The 17,500-nt window shown below is 45.8% G+C and overlaps 1 protein-coding gene across 2 annotated transcripts in view; it reads right to left on the bottom strand.

Annotated features, from left to right (window-relative positions):
• LOC106592203 (C-type lectin domain containing 16A) overlaps positions 1 to 17,500 on the bottom strand; it is a 72,121-nt gene that overhangs the window by 41,087 nt on the left and 13,534 nt on the right. Inside the window, exons 6-10 of one of the 2 annotated variants that reach the window (XM_082972981.1) lie at positions 16,546 to 16,669; positions 11,085 to 11,259; positions 10,911 to 10,961; positions 9,320 to 9,415; positions 1,784 to 2,033 (exon numbers count right to left, since the gene is read on the bottom strand). In XM_082972981.1, coding sequence (XP_082829107.1) covers positions 1,784 to 2,033; positions 9,320 to 9,415; positions 10,911 to 10,961; positions 11,085 to 11,259; positions 16,546 to 16,669 — 696 coding nt within the window. The remainder of the gene's footprint in view (positions 1 to 1,783; positions 2,034 to 9,319; positions 9,416 to 10,910; positions 10,962 to 11,084; positions 11,260 to 16,545; positions 16,670 to 17,500) is intronic. The other variant, XM_082972982.1, reaches the window with a different exon arrangement.

The following is a 17,500-nucleotide window of genomic DNA, read 5'->3' as shown; positions in this document are numbered from 1 at the left end:
TGTTATTACACTATAACACACAGCCTGTTATTACACTAAAACACACAGCCTGTTATTACACCACCAGAACACACAGCCTGTTATTACACCACCAGGACACACAGCCTGTTATTACACCACCAGAACACACAGCCTGTTATTACACCACCAGGACACACAGCCTGTTATTACACCACCAGGACACACAGCCTGTTATTACACCACTAAAACACACAGCCTGTTATTACACTAAAACACACAGCCTGTTATTACACCACCAGAACACACAGCCTGTTATTACACCACCAGGACACACAGCCTGTTATTACACCACTAAAACACACAGCCTGTTATTACACCACCAGGACACACAGCCTGTTATTACACCACCAGGACACACAGCCTGTTATTACACCACCAGGACACACAGCCTGTTATTACACCACCAGGACACACAGCCTGTTATTACACCACCAGGACACACAGCCTGTTATTACACCACTAAAACACACAGCCTGTTATTACACCACCAGGACACACAGCCTGTTATTACACCACCAGGACACACAGCCTGTTATTACACCACCAGGACACACAGCCTGTTATTACACCACCAGGACACACAGCCTGTTATTACACCACCAGGACACACAGCCTGTTATTACACCACCAGGACACACAGCCTGTTATTACACCACCAGGTCACACAGCCTGTTATTACACCACCAGAACACACAGCCTGTTATTACACCACCAGGACACACAGCCTGTTATTACACCACTAAAACACACAGCCTGTTATTACACCACCAGAACACACAGCCTGTTATTACACCACCAGAACACACAGCCTGTTATTACACCACCAGGACACACAGCCTGTTATTACACCACCAGGACACACAGCCTGTTATTACACCACCAGGACACAAAGCCTGTTATTACACCACCAGGACACACAGCCTGTTATTACACCACCAGGACACACAGCCTGTTATTACACTATAACACACAGCCTGTTATTACACTATAACACACAGCCTGTTATTACACTAAAACACACAGCCTGTTATTACACCACCAGAACACACAGCCTGTTATTACACCACCAGAACACACAGCCTGTTATTACACCACCAGGACACACAGCCTGTTATTACACCACCAGGACACACAGCCTGTTATTACACCACCAGAACACACAGCCTGTTATTACACCACCAGGACACACAGCCTGTTATTACACTAAAACACACAGCCTGTTATTACACCACCAGAACACACAGCCTGTTATTACACCACCAGGACACACAGCCTGTCATATGGGTGGGGGATATGAATCGTAATAATGTAGTCATGTGAAAACACCAGGAGAGATGAGAGACAGGCGGAGAGGTGAGGAGCACAGGGTGAAATGGTGTCACAGTGGAGACCGGGGGGGGGGGGGGGGAGGAGACCGCAGGCGTAACCGTGGGAGACCGCGGGTAGTGACAGTTGTAACCGTGGAGACCGTAGTGAGTGACAGTGACAGGCTTAGTCTCCAAACTGGATTTTAGTGTTCAGATGAAAAAAACGGACCTATTAATTCAGTCTTCAGGGAGAAGACAGCGAGATACTGATCTACAGGTCTGCGTTTTATATTCATTTGACTAGAATTTAATCTATTGAGGTATTTTTTATAATTTATTTCAGAGGGTGACAGTTTGGAGAGGAGGGCCACTGCCGCACTGGCTACTGGGTAGGTAATCACAGGGTGGTGATGGGATATGTAGTTCTCCTGTCCTGTACACACACTCACACTCACCTTCCATCTCCCCACTTGTCCTGCTGCTTCCCTTACTGCTCCCTTCTGTACCTTTAGCCTTCTCCCTCTCCCTCTCGCTGTCCTCCAAGCCCTCCTCTCCTCCTCCCGGCCTCTCCTCTTCCTCCTCTTCTCCCAGGTTCTTATAGTTGGGGCGTTTCTGGGCTCGCTTGCGCCCCCGATTGCAGGACAGCTCCAGAGACCGCTCCAGAGACTCAGGAGGCTTGGTGAAGCGACGGACGCCTGCACTGACCTGGAGAGACAGAGGAAGGAAGGAAGGAAGGGAGGGAGGGAGAGAGGGATGCGGGGGAGAGAGAGAGAGATGGGGGAGAGAGAGAGGGAGGGAGGGAGGGAGGGAGGGAGGGAGGGAGGGAGGGAGGGAGGGAGGGAGGGAGGGAGGGAGGGAGGGAGGGAGGGAGGGAGGGAGGGAGGGAGGGAGGGAGGGGAGAGAGCGCGAGGGAGGGAGGGAGGGAGGGAGGGAGGGAGGGAGGGAGGGAGGGAGGGAGGGAGGGAGGGAGGGAGGGAGGGAGGGAGCGAAAATGTTAAACACACAATGCTCATAGATGAAAGACAGTCAAGGACTTTGTAACTTTGTATAGTCTGGGTGGTGAGTTCTGTCTCCATTTTGTTTAGTCTGGGTGGTGAGTTCTGTCTCCATTTTGTATAGTCTGTTTGTTAGCTACTGATCAACAACAAGTGGCCAACCAGAGGACAGTTCCTGGATCAGTTGGCCAACCAGAGGACAGTTCCTGGATCAGTTGGCCAATCAGAGGACAGTTCCTGGATCAGTTGGCCAACCAGAGGACAGTTCCTGGATCAGTTTATTAGCTACTGATCAACAACAAGTGGCCAACCAGAGGACAGTTCCAATTCATCCCAAAGAACTTCCATGGGGTTAAGGTTAGGACTCTGTGCAGGCCAGTCAAGTTCTTCCAGTAAGAGTTTTAACAGGACCCACCACAGAACAGAACAGTCTTCCATTGACTGACAGTAACAGTCAATGGAAGACGAGAATATCTAGGCCCGAGTTGAGCTACGTGACCACAGTGTGTGTGTGTGTGTGTGTGTGTGTGTGGTTGGTTCATCTTCTAATCTTCGGCCTGTCATTTCGTCTAAGGCTGTCATCCATTAACCACAATACACCACTGCTAACAGGAAGTGATCTCGCCTGCTGAGAAGAGGCCTGTTAAGCTGGTGTGAGTTTAGAGTAAACAGGTCCCTGGTGTTTGGAGGTGTGGGGGTGATGGTGTGTGTGTAATAATAATAATCTCTTTATCTCCTCTAGATATAATTTTACATAAACAACGACATGTTTTCAGCTGGAAGAAATCCCCCCCCCCTTTTAAAAATGATCTGGATCTTCCTGGTGCAGACAACGGACAACAGTCTACTTTCCATCCCATAAGGAAGTGAATTAATTAATTAATTAATGAACGTATGTGTGAATGAATTTACATATGGTATAAACAACCTTAATGTGATATTTCAGTTTTTTATTTTATTTTAATACATTTGCTAAAATGTCAAGAAACCTGTTTTTTACTTTGTTATTATGTTGTATTGTGTGTAGATTGATGAGGAGGGGGGTGGAGGGGTAAAAACAATTTAATCCATTTTAAAATAAGGATTTATTAATGTAATAAAACGTGGAAAAAGTCAAGGGGTCTGAATACTTTTCCCGAATGCTACTGTAGCAGACACATCACCAATTAGAGATTACAGTCACGTACACAAACAATCCTCCACTTTTAAAACTGCACCACATTCTAGGAACCACGTTTTGTTGCATTGAAGGTGTGCGTGTGTGTGTGTGCGTGTGTGTGTGTGTGTGTGTGCTTGCGCAGCAGGTGTACAGCCAGTCTGCAGCAAGCAGGTTCTGGTAAACCACTCACGTTTAGAAGAAGGAAAATGATAGCCACAGACCACACACACGTAAGACACACGCAAGACAGTCACATCGCATGTTCTTCACCAGTGAGAGAGGCCGTGTTGTTACCAAAACAAATTATGACGCAGAAATGAACACCGTGTGTGTGTGTGTGTGTGTGTGTGTGTGTGTGTGTGTGTGTGTGTGTGTGTGTGTGTTACACACCTGATGTAAGAGCGAGAGATAGACACAGTTGAAGTGGGAAGTGTACATACACTTAGGTTGATGTCATTAAAACTCGTTTTTCAACCACTCCACAAATGTTTTGTTAACAAACTATAGTTTTGGCAAGTCGGTTAGGACATCTACTTTGTGCATGACACAAAGTCATTTTGTCAACAATTGTTCACAGGCAGATTATTTCACTTATAATTCACTGTATCACAATTCCAGTGGGTCAGAAGTTTACATACACTAAGTTGACTGTGCCTTAAAATAGCTTGAAAAATTCCAGGAAATGATGTCATGGCTTTAGAAGCTTCTGATAGGCTAATTGACATATTTTGAGTCCATTGGAGGTGTACCTGTGGATGTATTTCAAGGCCTACCTTCAAACTCAGTGCCTCTTTGCTTGACATCATGGGAAAATCAAAAGAAATCAGCCAAGACCTCAGAAGAAAAAAAGATTGTAGACCTCCACAAGTCTGGTTCATCCTTGGGAACAATTTCCAAACGCCTGAAGGTACCACGTTCATCTGTACAAACAATAGTACCCAAGTATAAACACCATGGGACCAAGCAGCCGTCATACCGCTCAGGAAGGAGACACGTTCTGTCTCCTAGAGATGAACTTACTTTGGTGAGAAAAGTGCAAATCAATCCCAGAACAACAGCAAATGACCTTGTGAAGATGCTGGAGGAAACAGGTACAAAAGTATCTATATCCACAGTAAAATGAGTCCTGTATCGACATAACCTGAAAGGCCGCTCAGCAAGGAAGAAGCCACTGCTCCAAAACCACCATAAAAAAGCCAGACTACGGTTTGCAACTGCACATGGGGACAAAGATCATACTTTTTGGAGAAATGTCCTCTGGTCTGATTAAACAATACAAGAACTGTTTGGCCATAATGAGCATCGTTATGTTTGGAGGAAAAAGGGGGAGGCTTGCAAGCCGAAGAACACCATCCCAACCGTGAAGCACGGGGGTTGCAGCATCATGTTGTGGGGAAGGTTTGCTGCAGGAGGGACTGGTGCACTTCACAAAATAGATGGCATCATGAGGAAGGAAAATGATGTGGATATATTGAAGCAGCATCTCAAGACTTCAGTCAGGAAGTTAAAGCTTGGTCACAAATGGATCTTCCAAATGGACAATGACCTTAAGCATACTTCCAAAGTTGTGGCAAAATGGCTTAAGGACAACAAAGTCAAGGTATTGGAGTGGCCATCACAAAGCCCTGACCTCAATCCCATAGAACATTTGTGGGCAGAACTGAAAAAGTGTGTGTGAGCAAGGAGGCCTACAAACCTGACTCGGTTACACCAGCTCTGTCAGGAGGAATGGGCCAAAATTCACCCAATTTATTGTGGGAAGCTTGTGGAAGGCTACCTGAAACGTTTGACCCAAGGTAAACAATTTAAAGGCAATGCTACCAAATACTAATTGAGTGTATGTAAACTTCAGACCCACTGGGAATATGATGAAAGAAATAAAAGCTGAAATAAATCATTCTCTCTACTATTATTCTGACATTTCACATCTTTAAAATAAAGTGGTGATCCTAACTGACTTAAAACAGGGCATTTTTACTAGGATTAAATGTCAGGAATTGTGAAAAACTGAGTTTAAATGTATTTGGCGAAGGTGTATGTAAACTTCCGACTTCAACTGTACATACAAACACACACACACACACACACACACACACACACACACACACACACACACACACACACACACACACACGAAACCGTCAGCGCAAAAGTCTTGACTGACTGTTAGGCTGAGAGCCATACCCTTTACAGACAATACACAGTTTAGATAGCTAATACCCAGAATGCTTGGTTCCTCCACCCCCATATAGATTGGGGGGGGGGGGGGGGGGGGGGGGACCATAAGCCACCTTGGGTTCATCCTGTCTTTATCTGCACCTTATCTTAACCCCCCCCAGGAACCTGGCCTAATTTCCCAGATGCCAGGATGTCTAAGGGCCACTGAGGCCTTTGTTCTACTGCTCTCTAGCACAGTTACAACCACCCTACATCCTGTTACTGGAACACCAGCTGTACCGTTTCAAAAGCACAAAGTCAACCAGTTGTTTGCTCCAGATATATCTAGTAAAACCATACGCCCAGATTAGCTGCAGGGTGCTAGAGTGGATACCATGAAACAACACAGCATTAGCAGGAGAGAATTATCTTACCGTTTGTTCAGTAAATAATTGTTTTAAATATTCAAATAAAATAAAAACTGGTAAATGTGTAATTTCATCTATTCACAATGGAGAGAGACGAGAGAAAAGGAGTGGGAGAATAACAGATGCAATGTGTCTGAATGATCATGTCTGAATGATAATGTCTGAATGATCATGTCTGAATGATCATGTCTGAATGATAATGTCTGAATGATAATGTCTGAATGATAATGTCTGAATGATAATGTCTGAATGATCATGTCTGAATGATCATGTCTGAATGATCATGTCTGAATGATAATGTCTGAATGATAATGTCTGAATGAGATGTGAATAACAGAAGCAATGTGTCTGAATGATCATGTCTGAATGATCATGTCTGAATGATAATGTCTGAATGATAATGTCTGAATGATGATGTCTTCATGTTGGTTTGAATAACAGATGTGTCTGAATGATAATGTCTGAATGATAATGTCTGAATGAGATGTGAATAACAGAAGCAATGTGTCTGAATGATAATGTCTTCATGTGATGTGAATAACAGATGAGTCTGAATGATAATGTCTTCATGTGATGTGAATAACAGATGAGTCTGAATGATAATATCTTCATGTGATGTGAATAACAGATGTGTCTGAATAGTAATGTCTTCAACAGCACTCCACCAATCAGGCCTTTATGGTAGAGTGACAAGACAGAAGCCACTCCTCAGTGAAAGGCACATGACAGCCCACTTTGACTTTTCCAAAAGGCACCTAAAGGACTCTGACTATGAGAAATAAGATTCTCTGGTCTGATGAAACCAAGATTGAACTCTTTGGCCTGAATGCCAAGAGTCACGTCTGGAGGAAACCTGGCACCATCCCTACGGTGAAGCATGGTGGTGACAGCATCATGCTGTGGGGATGTTTTTCAGCGGCAGGGACTGGGAGACTAGTCAGGATTGAGGGAAAGATGAAAGGAACAAAGAACAGAGATCCTTGATGAAAACCTGCTTCAGAGCCCTCAGGATCTCAGACTGGGGCGAAGCACACAACAAAGACAATACAGGAGTGGCTTCGGGACAAGCCTCTGAATGTCCAGGAGTGGCTCAGCCAGAGCCCAGACTTTAACCTGTTCGAACATCTCTGGAGAGACCTGACAATAGCCGTGCAGGGACACTCCCAATCCAACCTGACAGAGCTTGAGAGCATCTGCAGAGAAGAATGGGAGAAACTCCCCAAATACAGGTGTGCCAAGCTTGTAGCATCATACCCAAGAAGACTCAAGGCTGTAATCGCTGACAAAGGTGCTTTAACAAAGTACTGAGTAAAGGGTCATGAATACTTATGTTTCCCCCCCCCCCAAAAAAATAAATAAAGTTTTTGCTTCGTCATTATGGGGTATTGTGATGTCATTATGGGGTATTGTGATGTCATTATGGGGTATTGTGATGTCAGTATGGGCTACTGTGTGTAGATTGATGAGGGGAAAAAAACAATTTAATACATTTTAGAAAAGGCTGTAACGTAACAAAATGTGGAAAAAGTTAAGGGGTCTGAATACTTTCCGAAGGTCACTGTATGTGTGTGTGTGTATATATATATATATATATATATATATACTGCTCAAAAAAATAAAGGGAACACTTAAACATACACATCCTATATCTGAATGAAAGAAATGATCTTATTAAATACTTTTTTCTTCACATAGTTGAATGTGCTGACAACAAAATCACACAAAAAGAATCAATGGAAATCCAATGTATCAACCCATGGAGGTCTGGATTTGGAGTCACACTCAAAATTAAAGTGGAAAACCACACTACAGGCTGATCCAACTTTGATGTAATGTCCTTAAAACAAGTCAAATTGAGGCTCAGTAGTGTGTGTGGCCTCCACGTGCCTGTATGACCTCCCTACAACGCCTGGGCATGCTCCTGATGAGGTGGCAGATGGTCTCCTGAGGGATCTCCTCCCAGACCTGGACTAAAGCATCCGCCAATTCCTGGACAGTCTGTGGTGCAATGTGGCGTTGGTGGATGGAGCAAGACATGATGTCCCAGATGTGCTCAATTGGATTCAGGTCTGGGGAACGGGCGGGCCAGTCCATAGCATCAATGCCTTCCTCTTGCAGGAACTACTGACACACTCCAGCCACATGAGGTCTAGCATTGTCTTGCATTAGGAGGAACCCAGGGCCAACCGCACCAGCATATGGTCTCACAAGGGGTCTGAGGATCTCATCTCGGTACCTAATGGCAGTCAGGCTACCTCTGGCGAGCACATGGAGGGCTGTGCGGCCCCCCAAAGAAATGCCACCCCACACCATGACTGACCCACCGCCAAACCGGTCATGCTGGAGGATGTTGCAGGCAGCAGAACGTTCTCCACGGCGTCTCCAGACTCTGTCACGTCTGTCACGTGCTCAGTGTGAACCTGCTTTCATCTGTGAAGAGCACAGGGCGCCAGTGGCGAATTTGCCAATCTTGGTGTTCTCTGGCAAATGCCAAACGTCCTGCACGGTGTTGGGCTGTAAGCACAACCCCCACCTGTGGACGTCGGGCCCTCATACCACCCTCATGGAGTCTGTTTCTGACCGTTTGAGCAGACACATGCACATTTGTGGCCTGCTGGAGGTCATTTTGCAGGGCTCTGGCAGTGCTCCTCCTGCTCCTCCTTGCACAAAGGCGGAGGTAGCGGTCCTGCTGCTGGGTTGTTGCCCTCCTACGGCCTCTTCCACGTCTCCTGATGTACTGGCCTGTCTCCTGGTAGCGCCTCCATGCTCTGGACACTACGCTGACAGACACAGCAAACCTTCTTGCCACAGCTCGCATTGATGTGCCATCCTGGATGAGCTGCACTACCTGAGCCACTTGTGTGGGTTGTAGACTCCGTCTCATGCTACCACTAGAGTGAAAGCACCCCCAGCATTCAAAAGTGACCAAAACATCAGCCAGGAAGCATAGGAACTGAGAAGTGGTCTGTGGTCCCCACCTGCAGAACCACTCCTTTATTGGGGGTGTCTTGCTAATTGCCTATAATTTCCACCTGTTGTCTATTCCATTTGCACAACAGCATGTGAAATGTATTGTCAATCAGTGTTGCTTCCTAACTGGACAGTTTGATTTCACAGAAGTGTGATTGACTTGGAGTTACATTGTGTTGTTTAAGTGTTCCCTTTATTTTTTTGAGCAGTGTATATATATATATGTGTGTGTGTGTGTGTGTGTGTGTGTGTGTGTGTGTGTGTGTGTGTGTGTGTACTCACCGTGTTCTTGTGTTGTGTGAAGACAGACAGGTCTCCATTGAAGATGACTTCAGCCAGAGAGTTGACCAGCGGCTGGTAGTGGATGATGAGAAACACCTAGAGATACACCCAACCAAAATAACAACGTTCATATGCAGTTTTACCTCTGTATGTCCATCCCTACGGTGAAGCATGGTGGTGGCAGTATCCCTACGGTGAAGCATGGTGGTGGCAGTATCCCTACGGTGAAGCACGGTGGTGGCAGTATCCCTATGGTGAAGCACGGTGGTGGCAGTATCCCTATGGTGAAGCATGGTGGTAGCAGTATCCCTACGGTGAAGCATGGTGGTGGCAGCATCCCTACGGTGAAGCATGGTGGTGGCAGTATCCCTACGGTGAAGCATGGTGGTGGCAGTATCCCTACGGTGAAGCACGGTGGTGGCAGTATCCCTATGGTGAAGCACGGTGGTGGCAGTATCCCTATGGTGAAGCATGGTGGTAGCAGTATCCCTACGGTGAAGCATGGTGGTGGCAGCATCCCTACGGTGAAGCATGGTGGTGGCAGTATCCCTACGGTGAAGCATGGTGGTGGCAGTATCCCTACGGTGAAGCATGGTGGTGGCAGCATCCCTACGGTGAAGCATGTTGGTGGCAGTATGCCTACGGTAAAGCATGGTGGTGGCAGTATCCCTATGGTGAAGCATGGTGGTGGCAGTATCCCTACGGTGAAGCATGGTGGTGGCAGCATCCCTACGGTGAAGCATGGTGGTGGCAGTATCCCTATGGTGAAGCATGGTGGTGGCAGTATCCCTACGGTGAAGCATGGTGGTGGCAGTATCCCTGTGGTGAGGTCCCATCACACCTCACCCCATCACATCTCACCTCATTACATCACACCTCATCAAACCACACCTCATCACACCACATCACATCTCACCTCATCACATCTCACCTCATCTCACATCACACCTCATCACATCTCTCACATCACACCTCACCACATCTCACCTCATCACACCTCATCACACCTCACCACATCATACCTCATCACACCCCATCACATCTCACCTCATTACATCTCACCTCATCACATCACATCTCACCTCATCACATCACATCACATCACACCTCATCACATCACTTCTCACCTCATCAAACCGCATCACACCTCATCACACCATACCTCATCACACCTCACCCCATCACACCGCACATCTCACCTCATCACATCACATCTCACCTCATCAAACAAGCTTGGCAGATGTGATGAGGTGTGGTTTGATGAGGTGTGGTGAGGTGTGATGAGGTGAGATGTGGTGAGGTGTGATGAGGTGAGATGTGGTGAGGTGAGATGTGGTGAGGTGTGATGTGGTGAGGTGAGATGTAATGAGGTGTGAGGTAATGAGGTGAGATGTGATGTGGTGTGATGTGGTGAGGTGTGATGTGGTGAGGTGTGATGAGGTGAGATGAGGTGAGATGTAATGAGGTGAGATGAGATGAGAGTGTGTGTGTGTGTGTGTGTGTGTGTGTGTGTGTGTGTGTGTGTGTGTGTGTGTGTGTGTGTGTGTGTGTGTGTGTGTGTGTGTGTGTGTGTGTGTGTGTGTATACATACCTGTGACAGTAGGTTAAGGGACACCTGAGGGTTGATCTTACGATCTTCAGACTGAAACACAGACAGACAACATGTCAGGTACACTTTAGTATTGGTTACACCGTGTACACACACACACACACACACACACACACACACACACACACACACACACACACACACCCCTCCACCTACCTGTTCAGGGCAGACCAGAGAGAAGACGTAGAGAGGCAGGAAGAGACGGTTGAGGAGGTGGTCTGTCAGGACGTCGTTGAGGAACTCGCAGTTGATAGTCAGGATATCGTTCAGGTAGTGGAGATGATCCAGATGCTCTGCTACCAAGTCACTCAGCTTCCCCCTGTTACGATGCCTGGAGAGGGGGAGAGGGGGGAGAGGAGAGCTGTTATGATGCCTGGAGGGGGAGAGGAGAGCTGTTACGATGCCTGGAGGGGGGAGAGGGGGAGAGGGGGGAGAGGGGGAGAGGAGAGCTGTTACGATGCCTGGAGGGGGGAGAGGGGGAGAGGGGGGAGAGGGGGGAGAGGAGAGCTGTTACGATGCCTGGAGAGGGGGAGAGGGGGGAGAGGGGGGAGAGGAGAGCTGTTACGATGTCTGGAGAGGGGGAGAGGGGGGAGAGGAGCGCTGTTACGATGTCTGGAGAGGGGGAGAGGGGGGAGAGGAGAGCTGTTACGGTGCCTGGAGGGGGAGAGGGGGGAGAGGGGGGAGAGGAGAGCTGTTACGATGCCTGGAGAGGGGGAGAGGGGGGAGAGGGGGGAGAGGAGAGCTGTTACGGTGCCTAGAGAGGGGGAGAGGGGGGAGAGGAGAGCTGTTACGGTGCCTGGAGAGGGGGAGAGGGGGGAGAGGAGAGCTGTTACGGTGTCTGGAGAGGGGGAGGGGGGAGAGGGGGGAGAGGAGAGCTGTTACGATGTCTGGAGAGGGGGAGAGGGGGGAGAGGAGAGCTGTTACGATGCCTGGAGAGGGGGAGAGGGGGTCTGTAACAGTGTGTATTGATCTGGTCTGTAACAGTGTGTATTGATCTGGTCTGTAACAGTGTGTATTGATCTGGTCTGTAACAGTGTGTATTGATCTGGTCTGTAACAGCGTGTATTGATCTGGTCTGTAACAGTGTGTATTGATCTGGTCTGTAACAGTGTGTATTGATCTGGTCTGTGACAGTGTGTATTGATCTGGTCTGTAACAGTGTGTATTGATCTGGTCTGTAACAGTGTGTATTGATCTGGTCTGTAACAGTGTGTATTGATCTGGTCTGTAACAGTGTGTATTGATCTGGTCTGTAACAGTGTGTAATGATCTGGTCTGTAACAGTGTGTATTGATCTGGTCTGTAACAGTGTGTATTGATCTGGTCTGTAACAGTGTGTATTGATCTGGTCTGTAACAGTGTGTATTGATCTGGTCTGTAACAGTGTGTATTGATCTGGTCTGTAACAGTGTGTATTGATCTGGTCTGTATTGATCTGGTCTGAAACAGTGTGTATTGATCTGGTCTGTAACAGTGTGTATTGATCTGGTCTGTAACAGTGTGTAATGATCTGGTCTGTAACAGTGTGTATTGATCTGGTCTGTAACAGTGTGTAATGATCTGGTCTGTATTGATCTGGTCTGAAACAGTGTGTATTGATCTGGTCTGTAACAGTGTGTATTGATCTGGTCTGTAACAGTGTGTATTGATCTGGTCTGTAACAGTGTGTATTGATCTGGTCTGTAACAGTGTGTATTGATCTGGTCTGTAACAGTGTGTATTGATCTGGTCTGTAACAGTGTGTATTGATCTGGTCTGTAACAGTGTGTAATGATCTGGTCTGTATTGATCTGGTCTGTAACAGTGTGTATTGATCTGGTCTGTAACAGTGTGTATTGATCTGGTCTGTAACAGTGTGTAATGATCTGGTCTGTATTGATCTGGTCTGTAACAGTGTGTATTGATCTGGTCTGTAACAGTGTGTATTGATCTGGTCTGTAACAGTGTGTATTGATCTGGTCTGTAACAGTGTGTAATGATCTGGTCTGTATTGATCTGGTCTGTAACAGTGTGTATTGATCTGGTCTGTAACAGTGTGTATTGATCTGGTCTGTAACAGTGTGTAATGATCTGGTCTGTATTGATCTGGTCTGTAACAGTGTGTATTGATCTGGTCTGTAACAGTGTGTATTGATCTGGTCTGTAACAGTGTGTATTGATCTGGTCTGTAACAGTGTGTATTGATCTGGTCTGTAACAGCGTGTATCTGAATGTATACCCAAGGCTGCAGTGCAAACACAACCTTCCCCAAGAGGACAATATCTTCATCTGATCTCTCTGACAGGTAGAAAGTCTAAACTGAGACAACACTGACACCTAGTGGACACAGTGAGAATGACCCATCTGAAGGTTAGATAACGTAGTGGACACAGTGAGAATGACCCATCTGAAGGATAGATAACCTAGTGGACACAGTGAGAATGACCCATCTGAAGGTTAGATAACGTAGTGGACACAGTGAGAATGACCCATCTGAAGGATAGATAACCTAGTGGACACAGTGAGAATGACCCATCTGAAGGATAGATAGATAACGTAGTGGACACAGTGAGAATGACCCATCTGAAGGATAGATAACGTAGTGGACACAGTGAGAATGACCCATCTGAAGGTTAGATAGATAACGTAGTGGACACAGTGAGAATGACCCATCTGAAGGATAGATAACCTAGTGGACACAGTGAGAATGACCCATCTGAAGGATAGATAGATAACCCAGTGGACGCAGTGAGAATGACCCATCTGAAGGATAGATAACGTAGTGGACAGAGTGAGAATGACCCATCTGAAGGATAGATAACGTAGTGGACACAGTGAGAATGACCCATCTGAAGGTTAGATAGATAACGTAGTGGACACAGTGAGAATGACCCATCTGAAGGATAGATAACCTAGTGGACACAGTGAGAATGACCCATCTGAAGGATAGATAGATAACCCAGTGGACGCAGTGAGAATGACCCATCTGAAGGATAGATAACGTAGTGGACAGAGTGAGAATGACCCATCTGAAGGATAGATAACGTAGTGGACGCAGTGAGAATGACCCATCTGAAGGATAGATAACGTAGTGGACGCAGTGAGAATGACCCATCTGAAGGATAGATAACGTAGTGGACACAGTGAGAATGACCCATCTGAAGGTTAGATAGATAACGTAGTGGACACAGTGAGAATGACCCATCTGAAGGTTAGATAGATAACGTAGTGGACACAGTGAGAATGACCCATCTGAAGGTTAGATAGATAACCTAGTGGACACAGTGAGAATGACCCATCTGAAGGTTAGATAGATAACCTAGTGGACACAGTGAGAATGACCCATCTGAAGGTTAGATAGATAACCTAGTGGACACAGTGAGAATGACCCATCTGAAGGTTAGATAGATAACCTAGTGGACACAGTGAGAATGACCCATCTGAAGGTTAGATAGATAACGTAGTGGACACAGTGAGAATGACCCATCTGAAGGTTAGATAGATAACGTAGTGGACACAGTGAGAATGACCCATCTGAAGGATAGATAACCTAGTGGACGCAGTGAGAATGACCCATCTGAAGGTTAGATAGATAACGTAGTGGACACAGTGAGAATGACCCATCTGAAGGTTAGATAACGTAGTGGACACAGTGAGAATGACCCATCTGAAGGTTAGATAACGTAGTGGACACAGTGAGAATGACCCATCTGAAGGATAGATAGATAACCTAGTGGACACAGTGAGAATGACCCATCTGAAGGTTAGATAGATAACGTAGTGGACACAGTGAGAATGACCCATCTGAAGGTTAGATAACCTAGTGGACGCAGTGAGAATGACCCATCTGAAGGATAGATAACCCAGTGGACACAGTGAGAATGACCCATCTGAAGGATAGATAACCTAGTGGACACAGTGAGAATGACCCATCTGAAGGATAGATAACCTAGTGGACACAGTGAGAATGACCCATCTGAAGGATAGATAACCTAGTGGACGCAGTGAGAATGACCCATCTGAAGGATAGATAACCCAGTGGACACAGTGAGAATGACCCATCTGAAGGATAGATAACCCAGTGGACGCAGTGAGAGTGACCCATCTGAAGGATAGATAACCTAGTGGACACAGTGAGAATGACCCATCTGAAGGATAGATAGATAACGTAGTGGACACAGTGAGAATGACCCATCTGAAGGATAGATAACCTAGTGGACGCAGTGAGAATGACCCATCTGAAGGATAGATAAACCAGTGGACGCAGTGAGAGTGACCCATCTGAAGGATAGATAACCTAGTGGACACAGTGAGAATGACCCATCTGAAGGATAGATAGATAACGTAGTGGACACAGTGAGAATGACCCATCTGAAGGATAGATAACCTAGTGGACGCAGTGAGAATGACCCATCTGAAGGATAGATAAACCAGTGGACGCAGTGAGAGTGACCCATCTGAAGGATAGATAACCTAGTGGACACAGTGAGAATGACCCATCTGAAGGATAGATAGATAACGTAGTGGACACAGTGAGAATGACCCATCTGAAGGATAGATAACCTAGTGGACGCAGTGAGAATGACCCATCTGAAGGATAGATAACCTAGTGGACGCAGTGAGAATGACCCATCTGAAGGTTAGATAACGTAGTGGACACAGTGAGAATGACCCATCTGAAGGATAGATAACGTAGTGGACACAGTGAGAATGACCCATCTGAAGGATAGATAACCTAGTGGACACAGTGAGAATGACCCATTTGAAGGATAGATAACCTAGTGGACGCAGTGAGAATGACCCATCTGAAGGATAGATAACCTAGTGGACACAGTGAGAATGAGCCATCTGAAGGATAGATAGATAACGTAGTGGACGCAGTGAGAATGACCCATCTGAAGGATAGATAACCTAGTGGACGCAGTGAGAATGACCCATCTGAAGGATAGATAACGTAGTGGACACAGTGAGAATGACCCATCTGAAGGATAGATAACCTAGTGGACGCAGTGAGAATGACCCATCTGAAGGTTAGATAACCTAGTGGACACAGTGAGAATGACCCATCTGAAGGATAGATAGATAACGTAGTGGACGCAGTGAGAATGACCCATCTGAAGGATAGATAACCTAGTGGACGCAGTGAGAATGACCCATCTGAAGGATAGATAACCTAGTGGACGCAGTGAGAATGACCCATCTGAAGGATAGATAACGTAGTGGACACAGTGAGAATGACCCATCTGAAGGATAGATAACGTAGTGGACACAGTGAGAATGACCCATCTGAAGGTATCCAGCACGTTCTATTGAAATGTATGAGAAGCTAAATGATAACAGTTAGTAGAATGAAAAAGGACTGAAAACATTTGGTCCAGTTTGATGACGTTGCTGCCGTGTGTGTGTTTATGTGTGTGTGTGTGTGTGTGTGTGTGTCTTTATGTGTGTGTGTGTGTGTGTTTAAATGTGTGTGTGTGTGTGTCTTTGTGTGCCTTTATGTGTGTGTGCCTTTATGTGTGTGTGTGTATGTGTGTGTGTGTGTGTGTATATCTTTGTGTGTGTGTGTGTATCTTTATGTGTGTGTGTATATCTTTGTGTGTGTGTGTGTGTGTGTGTGTGTGTGTGTGTGTGTACTCACTCTTGGTCCGTCTGAACACACTTGTCCAGCTCGATGACGTGGGAGCCGATGAACCAGACCAGGTTACTGAAGTAGGGGACCGCTGTCTTGTCTCGAATGTAGTGCAGCATGTGCTGGTTGTCCACTAGAGGGGTCAGAGGTCAAGGGGTGTTACCATGGTTACGCAGATAGATGGGGAGACAGAGGACTACAGGACCAGACAGAGAGACAGAGGACTACAGGACCAGACAGAGAGACAGAGGACTACAGGACCAGACACACACAGAGATTTTGATTTGTTTAACACTTTTTGGGGGGTTATTTCATAGTTTTATTATTCTACAATGTAGAAAATAGTAAAAATATGTGTCTAAACTTTTGACCGGTACTGTGTATATATATATATATATATATATATATATATTCATATAAATCTAAAGTCCTCTGTCTCTCTATATTGTTGAGTGAAACCATAGCTGAGTATTGTGTGTGTGTGAGTGTAGTAGCATAAAGTAGATATGAGTATAGTAGAGACTAAAGCTGTTCTCTCCAGGAGTAGATATGAGTATAACATTCTGAATACTCATCGTAACATTCTGAATACCCATCGTTAACATTCTGAATACTCAACGTTAACATTCTGAATACTCATCCTTAACATTCTGAATACTCATCGTTAACATTCTGAATACTCATCGTTAACATTCTGAATACTCATCGTTAACATTCTGAATACTCATCGTAACATTCTGAATACTCATCGTAACATTCTGAATACTCATCGTTAACATTCTGAATACTCATCGTTAACATTCTGAATACTCATCGTTAACATTCTGAATACTCATCGTAACATTCTGAATACTCATCGTTAACATTCTGAATACTCATCGTTAACATTCTGAATACTCATCGTTAACATTCTGAATACTCATCGTTAACATTCTGAATACTCATCGTGAATACTCATCGTTAA

This window comes from Salmo salar, chromosome 03 (genome assembly GCF_965601325.2).
Source record: "Salmo salar chromosome 03, fSalSal1, whole genome shotgun sequence".
NCBI lineage: Eukaryota > Metazoa > Chordata > Actinopteri > Salmoniformes > Salmonidae > Salmo > Salmo salar.
The sequence above is the reverse complement of the archived record's forward strand: the minus strand, read 5'-3'. Positions and strand labels throughout refer to the sequence as shown.